The following is a 16,482-nucleotide window of genomic DNA, read 5'->3' as shown; positions in this document are numbered from 1 at the left end:
AAAAAAACATGTATCACCCTTGTTTCTAGATCTGTATTGTTGCATACTGAGATTATATTACTTTCAATTAAGTTCCCATAAATTAGTTCATATTAAGTAATATAATTAATATAAAGAATATTCTATTTTATATTCTCTCCACCCTGTAGCATCATGTTTGCAATAAACATGTGGCCTATTCATCCTCTCCTTTGTTATCTTATATATTACACTATAGATTTCAGAATACTGACAAGGAAATTATTTTCCTCTAGCTAAACTTTAAGTTGGAGAAATCTTCTGTTCATTCAAGCTGAGATTTCTTTGTCATTCCCAGCCTATCTAATTTAGTCTAAATTTTCCAACTTAGTAAGCTCCAGATATTAGACTAATATTGCCATTGAACTTAGTAAGAACAGGCCTTGGCCAAGATGGAAAATACAACATTGGAATTGAAATCCAACAGATTTTGGAAGGCACCAAATTGGGGAGGTCAATATACCCAGCAGAAGCTGGAAACAACCAGAAACTGCAATTCTGTATTGATGCAAATTTAATAGTGGCAAAAAGTAGACATTAGGATAGCTTCTTACCTTCATTACATCTTTTCCCATGGTCTTAGGGCATAACAGCACAGTTCAGAAATTAAGATTATTACATCTGAACCTGACCATATTAGACGTCTGTCTGCTGTGCTGGGAACTATCTGTTAAAATAGTTTCATCACAGTCCCTCCAAGATAATTCAAGTTATCTTTTCAGCCATTTCACAGATGGATGACATGAGATTACTGAACATGAAATGGCCTTACAGCACTTTCTATCTCTTCTGCCTCAATAAATATCCATCATTTGTTTGTGATTTTTTTTCCAGTGCTGCCCTTCCTGTACCTTTCCACTGAAGGAAAAAGTTGAGGAAGAGATGGAGAGAAATTAATAGAGAAACAAGGCAGAAAGTTGAAGTTGACCCAATTTAGTTTCTCGTGTGTATGCGTGTGTGTGTGTCTCTCTCTCTCTCTGTGTGTGTGTGTATATATGTATATACCCTGTTTCCCTGAAAATATGACCCAACTGGAAAATAAGCCCTAGCATGATTTTTCAGGATGCTCATAATATAAGCCCCACCACAAAAATAATCCCCAGTTAAGATTGTCAGCCAGATGGATGTATTTAGTACAGTAAAAGGTAAAGGTTCCCCCGCACATGCGTGCTAGTCGTTTCCAACTCTAGGGGCCGGTGCTCATCTCCGTTTCAAAGCCGAAGAGCCAGCGCTTGTCCAAGGACGTCTCCGTGGTCATGTGGCCGGCATGACTAGACGCCAAAGGCGCACGGAACGCTGTTACCTTCCCACCGTAGTGGTCCCTATTTTTCTACTTGCATTTTTACGTGCTTTCGAACTGTTAGGTTGACAGAAGCTGGGACGAGTAACAGGCGCTCACTCTGTTACGCGGCACTCGGGATTTGACCCGCCAAACTGCCGACCTTCTGATCGACAAGCTCAGTGTCCTAACCCACTGAATTTAGTACAGTATTTTCCCCCAAATAAGACCTAATCGTAAAATAGGCCCTAATGCATCTTTTGGAGCAAAAATTAATATAACACCAGGTCTTATTTTCAGGAAAACATGGGTGTGTATGTATGTGTATGTGTATGTGTATGTGTATAAATGTGTGTGTGTGTGTGTGTGTGTGTGTGTGTGTATGATTAGCTAACATATGTTTATTTTTTTAGAGGTACTGTGGTATCTCTATTTGCATCTACTGGACATATGCTTTAATAGTGGCAAGAAAAATTATGAAATCCACATGAAAATGACTTTAGAAATAATAGAAATATGTTGATTTATTTCAGGGATGTGATCTAGAACTCATAGATAGTTAATTAAGCTGGGGGATAATTATTTTTTCCTGGAATAAAAAAAATATTCCCATTGACAAAGATTTCCTTCACAATGAATACATGAATACAATAATGATAAATAATTAGCCAGGATCTCATTTCACTTTACAGGTAATGGAACATATAGAAGGTAGATGGGAATTTATGTTATAGTCCATCTTTTTATCCTGAATTCCTTGTATTAATGGGGGAAGTGGTCAGTGAGGGTAAGACCTTATTCACTTGAGCATGGTAATAATTCTTTGGGTGACGGGCACTCTAATTATATAGGGTTACTAATTCCATGGAGACTATTAACCTTATTCATCTAACAATAATTGCAGATTCAATACAAAGGAATGATGTACATATGTGGATTAATTTTCCATAGCACGCAAGAAAGAAGAATTAGCAGGTGGACAATTTATGGACTGAAATACAAACTTGAAATAAAAACAAATTTTCTTTTTAAAAATAGTAATATTAAACATAAACACACACACACACACACACACACACACACACACACACATATATATATAAAATAAACCAACTTTACATTCATGTCTTATACTTTTAACAATCTTGATCTTTCATCCTGCCAAACCCCTTCTCACAAAATCCTTCAAAACTTTAACAAGTCTCTTTTGTAAATCCAAAATAGAAAAGTTATCCAGATCATTATTTTGGATTGCTATTTGTATATCCCTTTTAATTATTAACATCAACCAATTTCATTTGAATCTCCAATGTAGTACCTTTTTTACATATCATTCTTGTAGTCTATCATTATTAAGTTTGCTTTCAGATCAGGTTCAGTCTTATCTAATAAAACTTGTTCCTTTTCATATCTTTGTACCCAGTCTATCTATAATGGCAGACACTCTGATAATTAGTCACGAATATCTTTATACATGCAATGTTAAAGTATTTTGCTGCATTCTGTTTAAAGATAAAGGTAAAAGTTTCCCTGTCCAGTCGTATCCAAATCTAGGGGGCAGTGTTCATCTCAGTTTCTTAACTGAGGGAGCCAGCATTGTCCAAAGACACTTCTGTGGTCATGTGGCCATCATGACTATACACCGAGATGCATGGAACACTGTTATCTTTCCACCAAAGTGTTACCTATTTATCTACTCTCATTTGTATGCTTTCGAAGTGCTAGCTCTGCAGTAGCTGGGGTAAGTAATGGGAGCTCACCCCATCATGTGGCACTCAGGTCTCAAACCTGGACTGTCAGCTTTCCAGCTGAGAAGCTCAGTATCTTTAACACACTGAACCAACACGCCCCCCCTCCTCCATTCTGTTTGTTAAGTCAGATTTAAGGTTTCTTTTCCTTTAATTGTAATTTTAGTTCCTTCTGGTTCTTTCTAGTGTCCAGTCTTTAAAATATCATCCTATCATTTTTAAAAGACTTCAAAATTATACCATTTTCCCACTGTAAGGATTGTTATAATCAGGGCTTTTTTTGTCATAGAACGCTCAGAATGGAGTTCCAGCACCTTTTTTGGATGGAACCTTGTAGGGTAAGCAAGGCAGGTTGTATGACATGTGTGAGTTCCAGCACCTTTTTCTTTTACAAAAAAAGCACTGGTTATAATTAATTTCAAAATATATTTTTAATTCCTTCTGGAATTCCTCTATTTGTAACTTTCCAAAATTAACATTCTAATACCCTTTTGAGAGGTATTTTTTAAAGTCCTTAAACTTGAATTTAAAACTTATTTTGCTAAGGAGTGAAGGAAACTCTCTTGGGACTATAAAATTCCAACAGTTCCTAACATATGAAAAGCAGTTAACAAGTAATTGTCAAAGGTTATTAGAAAAGGAAATAAGTGGATTCTGTGTTCTTTCACGGATGTTGTTCACAGTTTGAGCAAGATGGCTATTCCTTGTCTCCAAGATGGAGACCACCACTCTATTGCTGTCCCTTCCTGATAAACAACTGTGACTGGAGCACTTATGGGTGATCCCACATCCTCTCCTTGTCCAGAAAGGAATTGGAAAAAGTGAGTTCATTCACCAGCTCATCATTTTGTTCAGTTGTGGGCTCTACTCTCAGCAGATTTCATTTCTCCACTTTTTTCCCCCCAGAAGTCAAAATAAGGACAAATTTCTTGATGGTTGGAACAATTTAATAATGTAACAGCCTCTAAATTGTGGTGTTTCATAACTGGAGGTTTTCAAGTAAAATTTAGACATCTGGATGGTATAAAGATTCCCACTGTGGTAGACGTCCAAAATCCCTTTGAATGTTATGATTCTATGACTTTCATTTCTCTTCTTTGCATTCTATTATAACTGAATATAGCTCTATCCTTTTCTGGTAAGATCTCGATGAAGGAATTATATCAGTAGCATAAATGACCTAATTGACCCCTCATTTCAAACCTGAGCTATAAATATTCTCCTTTATTGGACCTAATCACTTCATTGTTCTTGTTGGGATTAGGCAAAATTGCTATTTTTCTTAGACATATTTCTTAGACATAGACATACTGAAAGATCATGACCAGTTTCATACTTTTAAATATACAAACTTGGCAATAAAAACATAGTTGAAAACTATTAGAGGCTCCAATTTTCATCCTTTTCTATAGTAATGAAAGAGGAGTACTTAGAATAACAGAGTTGGAAGGAACCTTAGAGGTCTTCTAGTCCAACCCCCTCCTCAGGCAGGAAACCCCATATCATTTCAGACAAATGGCTGTCCATTCTGGGGGCAGATTGTTCCACTGATTAATTGTTTTAACTGTCAGGAAATTTCTTCTTAGTTCTAGGTTGTTTCTCTCCTTGATTAGTTTCCATCCATTGTTTCTTGTCCTGGCCTCAGATGTTTTGGAGAATAGCTTGACTCCCTCATTGTGGCAACCCCTGAGATATTGGAACATTCCTATCATGTCACCCCTAGTTATTCTCTTCATTAAACTAGATATACACAATTCCAGCAACCGTTCTTTATATGCATTAGCCTCCAGTCCCCTGATCATCTTTGTTGCCTCAATATCTTTTTTACATTGTGGTGACCAAAACTGGATGCAGTATTCCAAGTATGGCCTTACCAAGGCATTGTAAAGTGACATTAACACTTCATGTGATCTTGATACTGTCCCTCTCTTGATGCAGCCTAGAACTGTGTTGGCTTTGTTGGCAGCTGCAGCACACTGCTGGCTCTTATTTAAGTGACTGTCCACTAGGAGTCCGAGATCCCTCTCACAGTTACTACTATTGAGCAAGGTACCACCTATACTATACCTGTGCATTTGGTTTTTCTTGCCTAAACGTAGAATATTACAGTATAGATGCATAAATTGAGAGTTTGCAAGCATATTAGTCTGATAGATAATTTTTTTAAAAATCTCCTTGTATGGTATTTGCTAACTGCAAAACACATTTGCAAGACTATCTGAGGAAGGTATTGTCAAGAGATAAACCTATGTCCTATGTGCTACTACTGATGATGCTACTCAGTTTGGGTAATAAAATGTCTGCAAGAAAACAAGCAAGTTCAGAGAGCACCAAGGATTCCTCATGTCAACCCTGAACTACAAATACTCTTTTATTAACCTATGTATTTATGTGGCCATTAGGCTAAAACAGCATGTCTTATTATTAACTTCATCAGTTATAAATTGCTTACTTGGTCTGCTTCATACTTGCCTTACACTGACCCCATTCTTCCAACTGATCATTTTCCTTGTACTTAGATAATAAAACTGTTACTTTGACTTTTTCTAGATACAAATGTAATTTACCTCAGAAATATAAGAGCTGTCCAGGAAGGAAATATTTGTTCAAAATGCACTAATACTAACAAGGATTGTTAGTTGCTAATAAAAAGGTAAAGGTAAAGGTTCCCCCGCACATGTGTGCTAGTCGTTTCCGACTCTAGGGGCCGGTGCTCATCTCCGTTTCAAAGCCGAAGAGCCAGCGCTTGTCCGAGGACGTCTCCGTGGTCATGTGGCCGGCATGACTAACCAACTATTCTACCTTTTTGGACTCTGGATGGCACTAACCATAAAAACAGCCTAGACTTTGGCTACAGAGTAATTAAGTGTATGTAGGAAGTCAGCAAAGAGGATTCAATTCCTCTTTTTTTGTTCCCCAAATTTTACCAATTAATGCCATCTTCCAAAATTGATTTCTATTTTTCAAAAAAGATATCAAGCTCTTATCTATATCAGATTTATCTATACACCTGAAGTAGAAAGGATAACAGCAAAATCAATTTATGCTTCTATTGTACAATATTGTTTTACTATTGTGCAATTATTAGTTTTGGAAAAGCAATATTACTCAATAATAAATATTTAGTTCTTTTAACTGAATAGGTATTTTAAACTGTGTATCATTTGCCAACTTTGCTCAGCTCTTTAGTTCCCTTTTATTCTGTTGAGATAAAAAGACATCTTCAGCTTTCCGTATTCATCTTTCAAACATGTCTTTTCTTTTCATTAATAAAAGCTGAAGTACAAAATGCACAATACACTGTAAATGCTATAATGCAACTGCTTACCTCTTTTTCCAGTGGGCCAATGCAGTCAAGATGTGGTATATTATGTTGGGAATGATTCCTTCTGTGACGAGATAGCTGGAAATACATTCATTTTGAGGTCAGAATATGCTCAAATCAAACAACATTTAAAGATACAAGGATGAACTGAAAGTAACTTAGCTGAACACATTTACTTTGAATTATTTATTTATTTATTTATTTATTTATTTATTTGATTTATATACCGCCCTTCTCCTGAAGGACTCAGGGCGGTGTACAGGGCAATAAAAATAAGAATACATTAGTTAAAATAATATTAAAACCCAAATCCATCAGGCCAGGCAGGCTTGTTCGAATAGATAAGTTTTTAGAATTATACTACTGACTGAACATTTTCAGGTAAATGAAATTAATATGCTTTCATTGCAACATTTTACCCTTACACAAGATATTTAAAAGGTTGTGTCTTCAAAGTCTTTTAAAAAAAGTTTTAGAAGAACATACCATTACTATATCAATTCACATTTAGATGTGTGAAATACTATGTTAAAAAGAGTTGGACTATGGCATGGTTACGGTTAGTTGGACTATGGTGTTGTCATGGTAAGCTTTAAATCCAATTCCAGATTCTTTTAGATGTGATTTCTCCCCCAATGTTGTGACTAGTAGCTGTCTAAGCACTGAATTAATTAACCAATTCAGTTCCCATCCTTCAAATTACTTCTTCCCTACCTTCTTTTCTGCTTATGGCAAATTCCTTTTATGTCTATATAGCTCTTAAATGACATGATAATTGAAGTGGCAAGGGAGAAAACCAACTTTGGCTAAGGTGTGTGAGAGTAGGGAGAAAGTTGAGTTATACATTTACATCTTGGAGGGTAACGTTGGTGAAAATGAAGGTCCACAATGGGTTCTAAGTCTTTGCACTTTTTCTTTTTGAGAGACATGATGACATCCTTTTAAAATTGTCCATACTGGGGACTTTTGGTGAGGACATAATGAACTGAAGATATGTCTGAGGAAACAAGGGATTTGTTAACATTGCAGTAATCTCAAAGGAAGAGACAAAGATAAAATGGGGGGGGGCTAAAACGTTTGGACATTATTTAAAGGGGCTAAAGATTAAGAATGGTGGGGGAAGGGAGAAGGAATATACAGTTGGTTTATTTAACCAAGGTTAAAATAGATAAGTTATGATAACTGGAAATTTTTTAATGATTTTTCTTTTCTGACCAGGAGTGGATAATGATATTTTAAGCTTTTGTTTATAGATAACAATTATATGGGAATGAGTTAATTTGATGTGTTTTAAATTTATCTGATTAAAGTTAAAATAGTTATGTTGTAATATCTGGTAACTTTTATTGGATTTTTACCTATTACATTTGAATGATGAGGTTTGGGGAAATGTTTAATGATTAAAAAAAGAGATATAAATATAAAAGGAAGGAATTCAAGTAGGTTTATTAGATCAAGTTTATAATAGACACTTTGTTCTTTCTGGTAACTCTAATGGACTATTTCTGATTAGATGGAAGATGAGATTTTAAAAGATAGTTTATACAGAATAAGTGAGATATGGGATGGAGAGATTGTTGCATTTTAAGAGAGGTGACAAGTTGTTAAAGTTGTTTGTACTTACTGGAAAAGGAGGAAATTAGTTATTTTATTTACTTCTTAATTGTTATTTTTTTCTTCACATTTTTTCTTTTTAAATTTTCACAAATTTTTAATTAGTTTTATCTGCATAACAGATAAAACTAAATATCAGTATTTAATATGTAAACAGTTTTGACACCATTGGAGAGAAGAGAGAAACCAATGGAAATATGCTTTAAGGTAAGGTACTCTGCTCAGAATCTTATAGAGCATGATGGCTCTCTAAATTAGAGATGGATGGATGGATGGATGGAGAGAGAGAGAGACAGAGAGAAGGCGGTTGTAGATAGTTAATGGGGAGAGAGAGAGACAGAGAGAGATACTGTAGATAGAGAGATAGATAGATAGATAGATAGATAGATAGATAGATAGATAGATAGATAGATAGATAGATAGATAGATAGATAGATAGATAGATAGATGGATGGATGGATGGATGGATGGATGGATGGATGGATGGATGGATGGATGGATGGATGGATGGATGGATAGATAGATAGATAGATAGATAGATAGATAGATAGATAGATAGATAGATAGATAGATAGATGATAGATAGATAGATAGATACTGATTTTTCACACTTATTTAATTGTTATGTTTTAATTTAATTCTGTATTACCAAGAAGGAAAGATGCCACAAATGAAACACTTTCTGAGATCCAAAAGTTTAACTGACCTACTTATAAAAATATTACTTAACAATTTCATTAGGAATGAGTAACAGCTGGTGACATGCCTGTGTCCTAAAGTGTTTTCTGTCTTAATATTTTGTGTCTTAAGCAATCAAGCTTTTGTAAGAAATACTTTTGTAAGCAGCAGTCCATCCTCTGGGGAACAAAAAATGTCAAACCAAATTTTCTGTATTTTGCAATTTTGTTTTCAGAAGTGTCATACTCCTCTTTTATTAGCATGGAGAGTAAATAAGAATGATAAGAATCATGTGGTTGTGAAAACTTGTAAGATTTCTGACTTTTCATTTAATTTTGGGTTGATATTGAATGAAGGTGGATACACTTGTATAAATTAAAAGTAAATTGATAGATGATATAGTTAGGTAGATAGATAGATATTGGATAAATAGGATACTCTATATATTCTTTTAAATAGGATAGTTTATTTATCCTTTTCCTCACATTGTCCAATATTCAAAGATCTGAAACTAATATTTACTAGTCAGTTCTGGTCTGTATATTTTCACTTAAACAATTCCACTCTTAATTGTATTCTTAGGTAGAATACATTTAAATTCTGCACAAATTTATTTCATCTCTCTGTAATTTTAAAAAAAAATCCCAATGCCATCATTTTTAGGAGTTGATTGGTGTTGTTTTACCTATGATATGAGAAGGAGGAGGCAATGGGGATGATAAAGCCAAAAAATGAAGACTTTTTTTAAAAATCAAACTTTAAACTGCATTTAAATTTAAAGCTGTCAGGCATGAGGCTTTGTTCAGTCCCCGTGCTTCTCTGAGTTCAGCAGGAAAAGAGTTAAGTATGAAATTCAAGTATGCTGAAATTTAATTTAATTGCATTTGAGGCAAGTGTGCATTAGTTCTATTACAGCATGTCAAAAACGGGGTACAAAGTAAAGACCAGGGAAAATGTCATTACTTTGTCAACCAAATGTCAGCCAAATAATTTGCATTTTAACTAATTATTTAATTTCTCAGATATGAGCTAAAATTAACTTCTACTTTGAAATTCACACTTTCTAAATTTTGGGACATTCTTCGGTAAAAAGTTACCAACCACTTCATGAACATTTTACCAATAAATTCATATAAAAGCCCTGTTCAATCAATACCTATATATACGGAACATGTAAACAGTAGTGAAGTTTTTCTTTCTACAAGTTGCATTAATGACATCACTAGAGAGTCTCTACCAGTAGAGCATAAGACTTTCCAATGGTAGACTTTATGCTTTGAACCTTGATAAAATGAAACTGCAGCCAACTGTGCTGGAGATATAAAATGAACAACTTCAAGTGATGATTTCTGCATGATAGAAATAGGAGAAACTGCTCAAGCTGTTTGTTCTTCCAGTTCTACACACAAACACAGTGATGCCTAGATTAATGAAATTAGCATACAATATAATTTATATTTATGGAAAATTCTATTTATTGCACAAAATGCATATGGTAAGGGGAATGTGTATCACAAAATTCACAAAAAACTTTTCTAGATAGATGAGAGAAAGAGATTTCAAGCTGGGACAGAAACAGGACTAGTAATGTAAGTCTGGAGACTCAAAGAAATTAAAAATGGATAGTTTTGCTTGACTACTTTCATATGATTGACTTAAAGCTTAAAAACACCATTAAGTAAGCAAGGTGTAGGTACAGTTATTCCCCTTCTACAAGCTATAAAAAGTGATAATGCAACTGTTATGTATGGGGCATGAGCAGCAGCTCTGCAGGTACCATCAGGGGGCGCTGTGCTGTGGTTGGATTGGCTGAGAGGGTTTCGGCAGGAGATACGGATGGATTGGCCAGAGCATCACCTAGCCAAGTATATAAGGGGTCCAGGTAACCCCCTTTGTTCAGTACGCACCTACCACAAATAACAAGCTGACATGCGGTACTCATCTGCCTCCTCATTGCCATGTGGTCCACAACCCACTACACAATAGTGGCAACAAAAGTGGGATTGCTGTTTCACGCAGAGCTGAAGCATTAGCTGAAGTCACTAGCTGAAACACTGGATCATTCTTTTCCCCGATCTTTGCCGAAGCAGCATCCCAGGACCGGTCAGACATGGCAAAAATAATGCAGATCCGCGAGTTCGACATTCACCGGTCCGAGCGGTGGGAATCGCACTTGGGCCAGATTGAAGGCTACCTCCTGGTCAACCGCATCATGGAGGATCGCATGAAGGCAGCAGTGCTTCTGTACATCAGTGGGTCTGCTGTATACGATGTGGCCGTGGGTTTGTTCGCACCCACACCTATCGCATCTGTTGCCTACCGCAACCTCATAAACAAGCTGAACGGGCATTTTATGCCTAAGAGGTCGGAGGTGTCTTGGAGGTTCCAGTTCATCCAACGGGTACAGAGGCTGGGCGAGTCAACAACTGATTTCATCGTGGACGTCCGACAAGCCGCTCGTCTCTGCAAGTTCCCTGATCTAGAGGACCGCCTGCAAGATCGCATCACCTTCGGGCTGAGCAACAAGCGGCTGCAGCAGAAACTGCTCATGAAGCTGAAATTGAGCCTGCAAGAGGTCTTAGACGAGGTCCAAGTGCATGAGGTAGCCATTGGCGACGGTCAAACAACCCACTGACCCAGCAGCAGCTCCGGGGAATCCGTGCACCAGGGGAGCGCTGTGTACAGCAGATCGGACGACGACAAGGTGGCAGAGATCGATGCAGTAGACCGGAGGGCAGCGCAACAACCATCAACACGACTGTGGGTAGACCAGGGGGCTCAGTGGAGACCGATGGCAGCGCAGAGAACTGCTGGCAATGACGCCTTCTCAGGAGCGACCAGCCCTAAGTGTGCTGGTTGCGGGAGCAACCACGCAAGAGTAACCTGCAGATTTTGCTCGGCTAAGTGCCGAATCTGCAGGAAGACTGGCCACATCGCTGTGGTCTGCCGGAGCCATCAGAGGAACGAGGACGCATCATCGAAAGGTACTGGGACACCCCAAAACATGACCTCCAATGCCGTAGTGAACCTTAAGGCCGTTTCCCATTTGGGGGTCCATCGGTTACTCACCCCCAAAATTATGTTAGAAGTCCACTTGCAGGGTATACCCTGCAAGATGGAGTTAGACTCCAGTGCCACGGTCTCAATCATCTCAGAGGAGACTTTTAAACAAGTATGCGGCCGGAGCAACCAGTGGGTTACATTAAGACCGACGAACCTAAAACTAACTGATTTCCAGCATGCTCCCGTAAAAATCAAGGGGGAGGCCATGCTGTCGGTGAGGTTCAGAGGGTTCCGTGGGGACTTGGATGTGTTGGTAGTGGATGGCCACAGGACTAGCCTAGTGGGGCCGGACTGGTTCGGCCCACTGGGCATAGGCATCTCAGGGATCCACAGGGTCCTGGCCACGAGCCTCGAATCTGTCTGCAAAGCATTTGCAGATGTATTCGAGGACAAGCTAGGCACATACACGGGGCAACCCATCAAGTTAAATTTAAACCCCAACGTTATGCCCATTAGAATCAAACCCCGCAGGGTTCCCTTTGCCCTTAAGGGGAAAATAGAGAGGGAGTTGGACAGGCTGGTAGACCAGGGGGTGTTAGAGCCTGTGGAAGGGGGTGAGTGGGAAACCCCCATAGTTACCCCACTAAAAGCTAACAGGGAGGTGAGGATCTGCGCTGACTACAAATGTACTGTGAACCGGGCTTTAAATTTGCATGCTTACCCGGTTCCGTCGGTCAGCCACATCCTCGCTTCTCTCCAGGGCGGCGCCATCTTTGCAAAGCTAGATTTGGTGCAAGCGTATCAGCAACTCCTGGTTGCCCCAGAGACTGCTGACGTGCAGACCATAGTAACACACAGAGGAGCTTTCAGAGTTAACCATTTGCAGTTCGGTATCTCTTCAGCACCAGGGATATTTCAAGAAGTGATGGAGAAAACACTGAAGGGCATTCCAGGAGTATGCCCTTACTTTGATGATATCCTCATCACTGGAAGCTCTGAGGTGGTATTAGCTGAGAGACTGCAGGCTGTCTTAAACATATTTCGCTCTGCAGGTCTCAAACTCAAGAAAGACAAGTGCAGTATAGGGGTAACATCTACAGAATTCCTGGGGTTCAGAATAGATGCCAAGGGGGTGCATCCTGCTGAATCCAAAGTGAGGGCAATTAAAATGGCCCCCACTCCAAAGAACAAGGGGGAATTACAAGCATTTCTGGGGCTCCTAAATTTTTACCACTCATTTCTTCCACACAAAGCTGCAATAGCTGAGCCTCTACACAGGCTCCTTGACAAGCAAGCTGTGTGGAATTGGAACAAGCAGCATGAAAAAAGTTTTAGTCAACTGAAAGAACTACTGTCTAGTAACTCCACTGTCACCCACTTCATAGAGTCAAAACCCATATGCATCGCGTGTGATGCATCACCATACGGAGTGGGTGCTGTTCTCAGCCATCTTGAAGACAATGGAGACCAAGTGCCCATTGCCTATTACTCACGCACATTGTCTAGGGCAGAAAGGAAGTACGCTCAAATCGATAGGGAAGCCCTGGCCATAGTGGCTGGGGTCAAGAAATTTCATGACTACCTCTATGGCAGGGAATTCACCATATTCACAGACCACAAGCCTCTACTGGGGTTGTTCACAACGGACAAACAGACACCTCAAATTTTGTCACCCAGAATGCTTAGGTGGTCCATTTTCCTATCTGCATACTCTTGCAAGTTAGTTCACAATCCGGGTAAAGAGATGGGCCATGCGGATGGGCTAAGCAGGTTGCTCTTAGACAAGGCTGAACCTGATCCAGCACCCGCAACCCAGATACTGTCCATTCAAGATCTACCAGAGTGCCCCCTGCAGGCAAAAGACATAGCTGCTGAAACAGCAGCAGACAGAGTTCTAAGCAGAGTCCAGTCTTGGGTAGTCACGGGGTGGCAAGAAAGGTCTCCAGGAACCGAATTCCAACCTTACTTCAACAGGAGGCATGAGTTGTCGGCACACAAGGGCTGCCTCTTATGGGGTAGTAGGGTCATCATTCCCCAAACACTCAGAAACACGGTCATTAAGTCATTACATGAAGGACATCCAGGAATAGTCAGAATGAAAGCATTAGCAAGAAGTTATCTCTGGTGGCCTGGCCTCGATAAGGCTATTAAGGAACAAGTTAATGGGTGTTATGACTGCCAAAGGTACAGGCCTGAGATGCCTCATGCACCAGTACTCAAGTGGGAAGAGACACACACTCCATGGTCCAGAGTGCACATTGATTATGCAGGCCCTTTCCAGGGACAGTTGTTCTTGGTGGTAGACAGCCACTCTAGGTGGTTAGAAGTGGTACCAGTCACTAGCATGACTTTGGCCAAAACCATCCAAGTGCTCAGGGGGCTCTTTGCCACACACGGCCTTCCAGACATATTAGTCTCAGACAATGGGCCTCAATTTACCTCTGCTGAATTCCAGGCATTCACCAGGGCCAACTTGATTAGGCATGTCACACCGGCACCCTTCCACCCGTCGTCTAACGGATTAGCAGAATGCATGGTAAGAACAACCAAGGACGCATTGCAGTGCATCATCAATGGCGACTGGCATCAACAGTAGGCACAGTTCCTGTTAGCGCAACACACCACACCCTGCACGGCCACAGGCAAGAGTCTAGTGGAACTTCGGTGGGGCTGGAGGCTCATCACCAAATTGGACAGACTGCACCCTGACAGAGTGGCTGCTGAGACTGAGAATCCCAGAATTTCTCAATAACTACTTGGTTTGGGCAAGGAACTATGGCCCAGGTCATTTGTGGATTCTGGGAGTGGTGATTGACAGAACTGGGCCATTATTCTACATTATTGGGGCGGAGGGGAATCGCCAGATCAGGCGTCATGTAGATCAAATAAGGAAGCAGGTTCCTGAAGGGTCTCAGGGTGACCACGCACAACAAAGAACAATTGAACCAAATGGGGAAGCCCAGGAATGGGGTCAAGCAGAGTCTTGGGACCAGGGCTCAACCGCGACCAATGATGATGTGGGAGACCAGCAAGGGCCAAGACGGTCTACCAGGGCCCATAGACCACCAACATATCTTGCTGATTTTGAACAATCCTGAATGGGCCAGAGCCGGTCACGGTTTGGGTTGATGTTGTGTTGTATTGAATTATGCATGCCAATTGTTTTGGGGGTTTTTTTGTATGTATGTGTCATCTTTAAGGAGGAAGGGGTGTTATGTATGGGGCATGAGCAGCAGCTCTGCAGGTACCATCAGGGGGCGCTGTGCTGTGGTTGGATTGGCTGAGAGGGTTTCGGCGAGAGATACGGATGGATGGATTGGCCAGAGCATCACCTAGCCAAGTATATAAGGGGTCCAGGTAACCCCCTTTGTTCAGTACGCACCTACCACAAATAAAGAGCTGACATGCGGTACTCATCTGCCTCCTCATTGCCGTGCGGTCCACAACCCAGTACACAATAGCAACCACACAATTACATTGCAGGACCATTTTTAAGCAGAATAACAGGCAAAGGGAATGTCCTCACATTCATGCTGGAAGATTTTTTTTTTCTCTCTTGCTGCTTTCTCAGGATTTCTTATATGGCAAATTAGTAAAGTCCCATGCTAAATATTTTCTATATAAAAGTTTTGTTCTTAAAAGGGTATTCTGATATTTTCAAATAACAAAGAGAAAACACTTAGAGAAAATACAGGAAAAAGACAGTTGTGTACAGTAACCTCATATTATTTTAAAAAGCAACTGTCCACCCAAATGTATCACAGATCCAGGGGCTTTCTTTATTAGTGGCACCAAAGCTTCCTCAAAGAATGTGTCAGGCAACAGTGAATGTCCTATGGGTTGTCCACCTTTGACCTTGTCATGTTGATGGGCAAGGTCTGTGAGGAGGTGTAATCACATTCTGGTGGACACAATTATGCTCCTAGATTAACAGCCTTAAGCAACTGGAATAGATTGGTTCACAGAGAGTAAAAGAAGAAGAAAAACATGTAGCTACTAGCTATGTTTTCAAAGGAATATGCCATTTGATTCTCATTCCATCATCTCTGTAAATACAGACAATCCAATTTATACTATTCTATGTACAGTAGATGCTAAGAAAGGAAGGAAAGAAAGAAGGAAAGAAGGGAGGGAGGGAGGGAGGAAGGAAGATTTTTTCTTAAGAGTTCATCAATTACAGTATTAACTCTGAAGACTGGCTATTCCAGCATACAAGTGCTTGCAAGAAGGATTACTGTCAGCTGTATTAATGTAATGTATGCCTCTCTCCACTGGGCATTTAATGCATATTAACTGCACATCAATTAGAATAGGGACATATTCAAATGCCCCACATAACTCATGCCTTGATTTAAGATATCACCTATGTTTACTGCCTTCCCACACCCCACAAAATGCCTGTGTTTGATTTGATTTGTGTTTGTTCCTAATTTCCTTTCTATGTATTGAGACAGGTTGAAGATTCATTGGATTATTCCTTTCTTTGGGGGGGGGAAGCTAATCTGATCACCACTTCCCAGATTTCAAGAGTATTCTTCAGTTAACAACCATTTTACCCAGAGCTTTGAAAACTCTGTTCACCAAATCTGTGGGCAAGTGCGGTTTTGTTTGATTTTGCTCAGCAACTTTTCCTCCTTTCTTGTTTGTCTCCCCCCCCCCCACACACACACCCAAAGTTAGCTAAAGGGTATCTTTGTTCCGCAAGAGCTTCCCAATATCTAAGAAAGAACTCATTGTCAGTTTCTGCAAAATCAGAGCTTCGGCAAAAAATATGCCTGTTAGCTTGTTGTAAATCAAAGGTTGACAGTGTAACTTCA

At 39.7% G+C, this 16,482-nt stretch overlaps 1 protein-coding gene across 1 annotated transcript in view; it reads right to left on the bottom strand.

The window, feature by feature from the left end:
• ARHGAP15 (Rho GTPase activating protein 15) overlaps window positions 1–16,482 on the bottom strand; it is a 485,392-nt gene that overhangs the window by 417,719 nt on the left and 51,191 nt on the right. The window contains exon 3 of the mRNA XM_081336568.1: window positions 6,374–6,448. Within this exon, the coding sequence (XP_081192694.1) occupies window positions 6,374–6,448 (75 nt within the window). The remainder of the gene's footprint in view (window positions 1–6,373; window positions 6,449–16,482) is intronic.

The sequence above is a fragment of the Vipera berus genome (genome assembly GCF_964194415.1).
Source record: "Vipera berus genome assembly, chromosome: 1".
NCBI classification, from domain to species: domain Eukaryota; kingdom Metazoa; phylum Chordata; class Lepidosauria; order Squamata; family Viperidae; genus Vipera; species Vipera berus.
The sequence above is the reverse complement of the archived record's forward strand: the minus strand, read 5'-3'. Positions and strand labels throughout refer to the sequence as shown.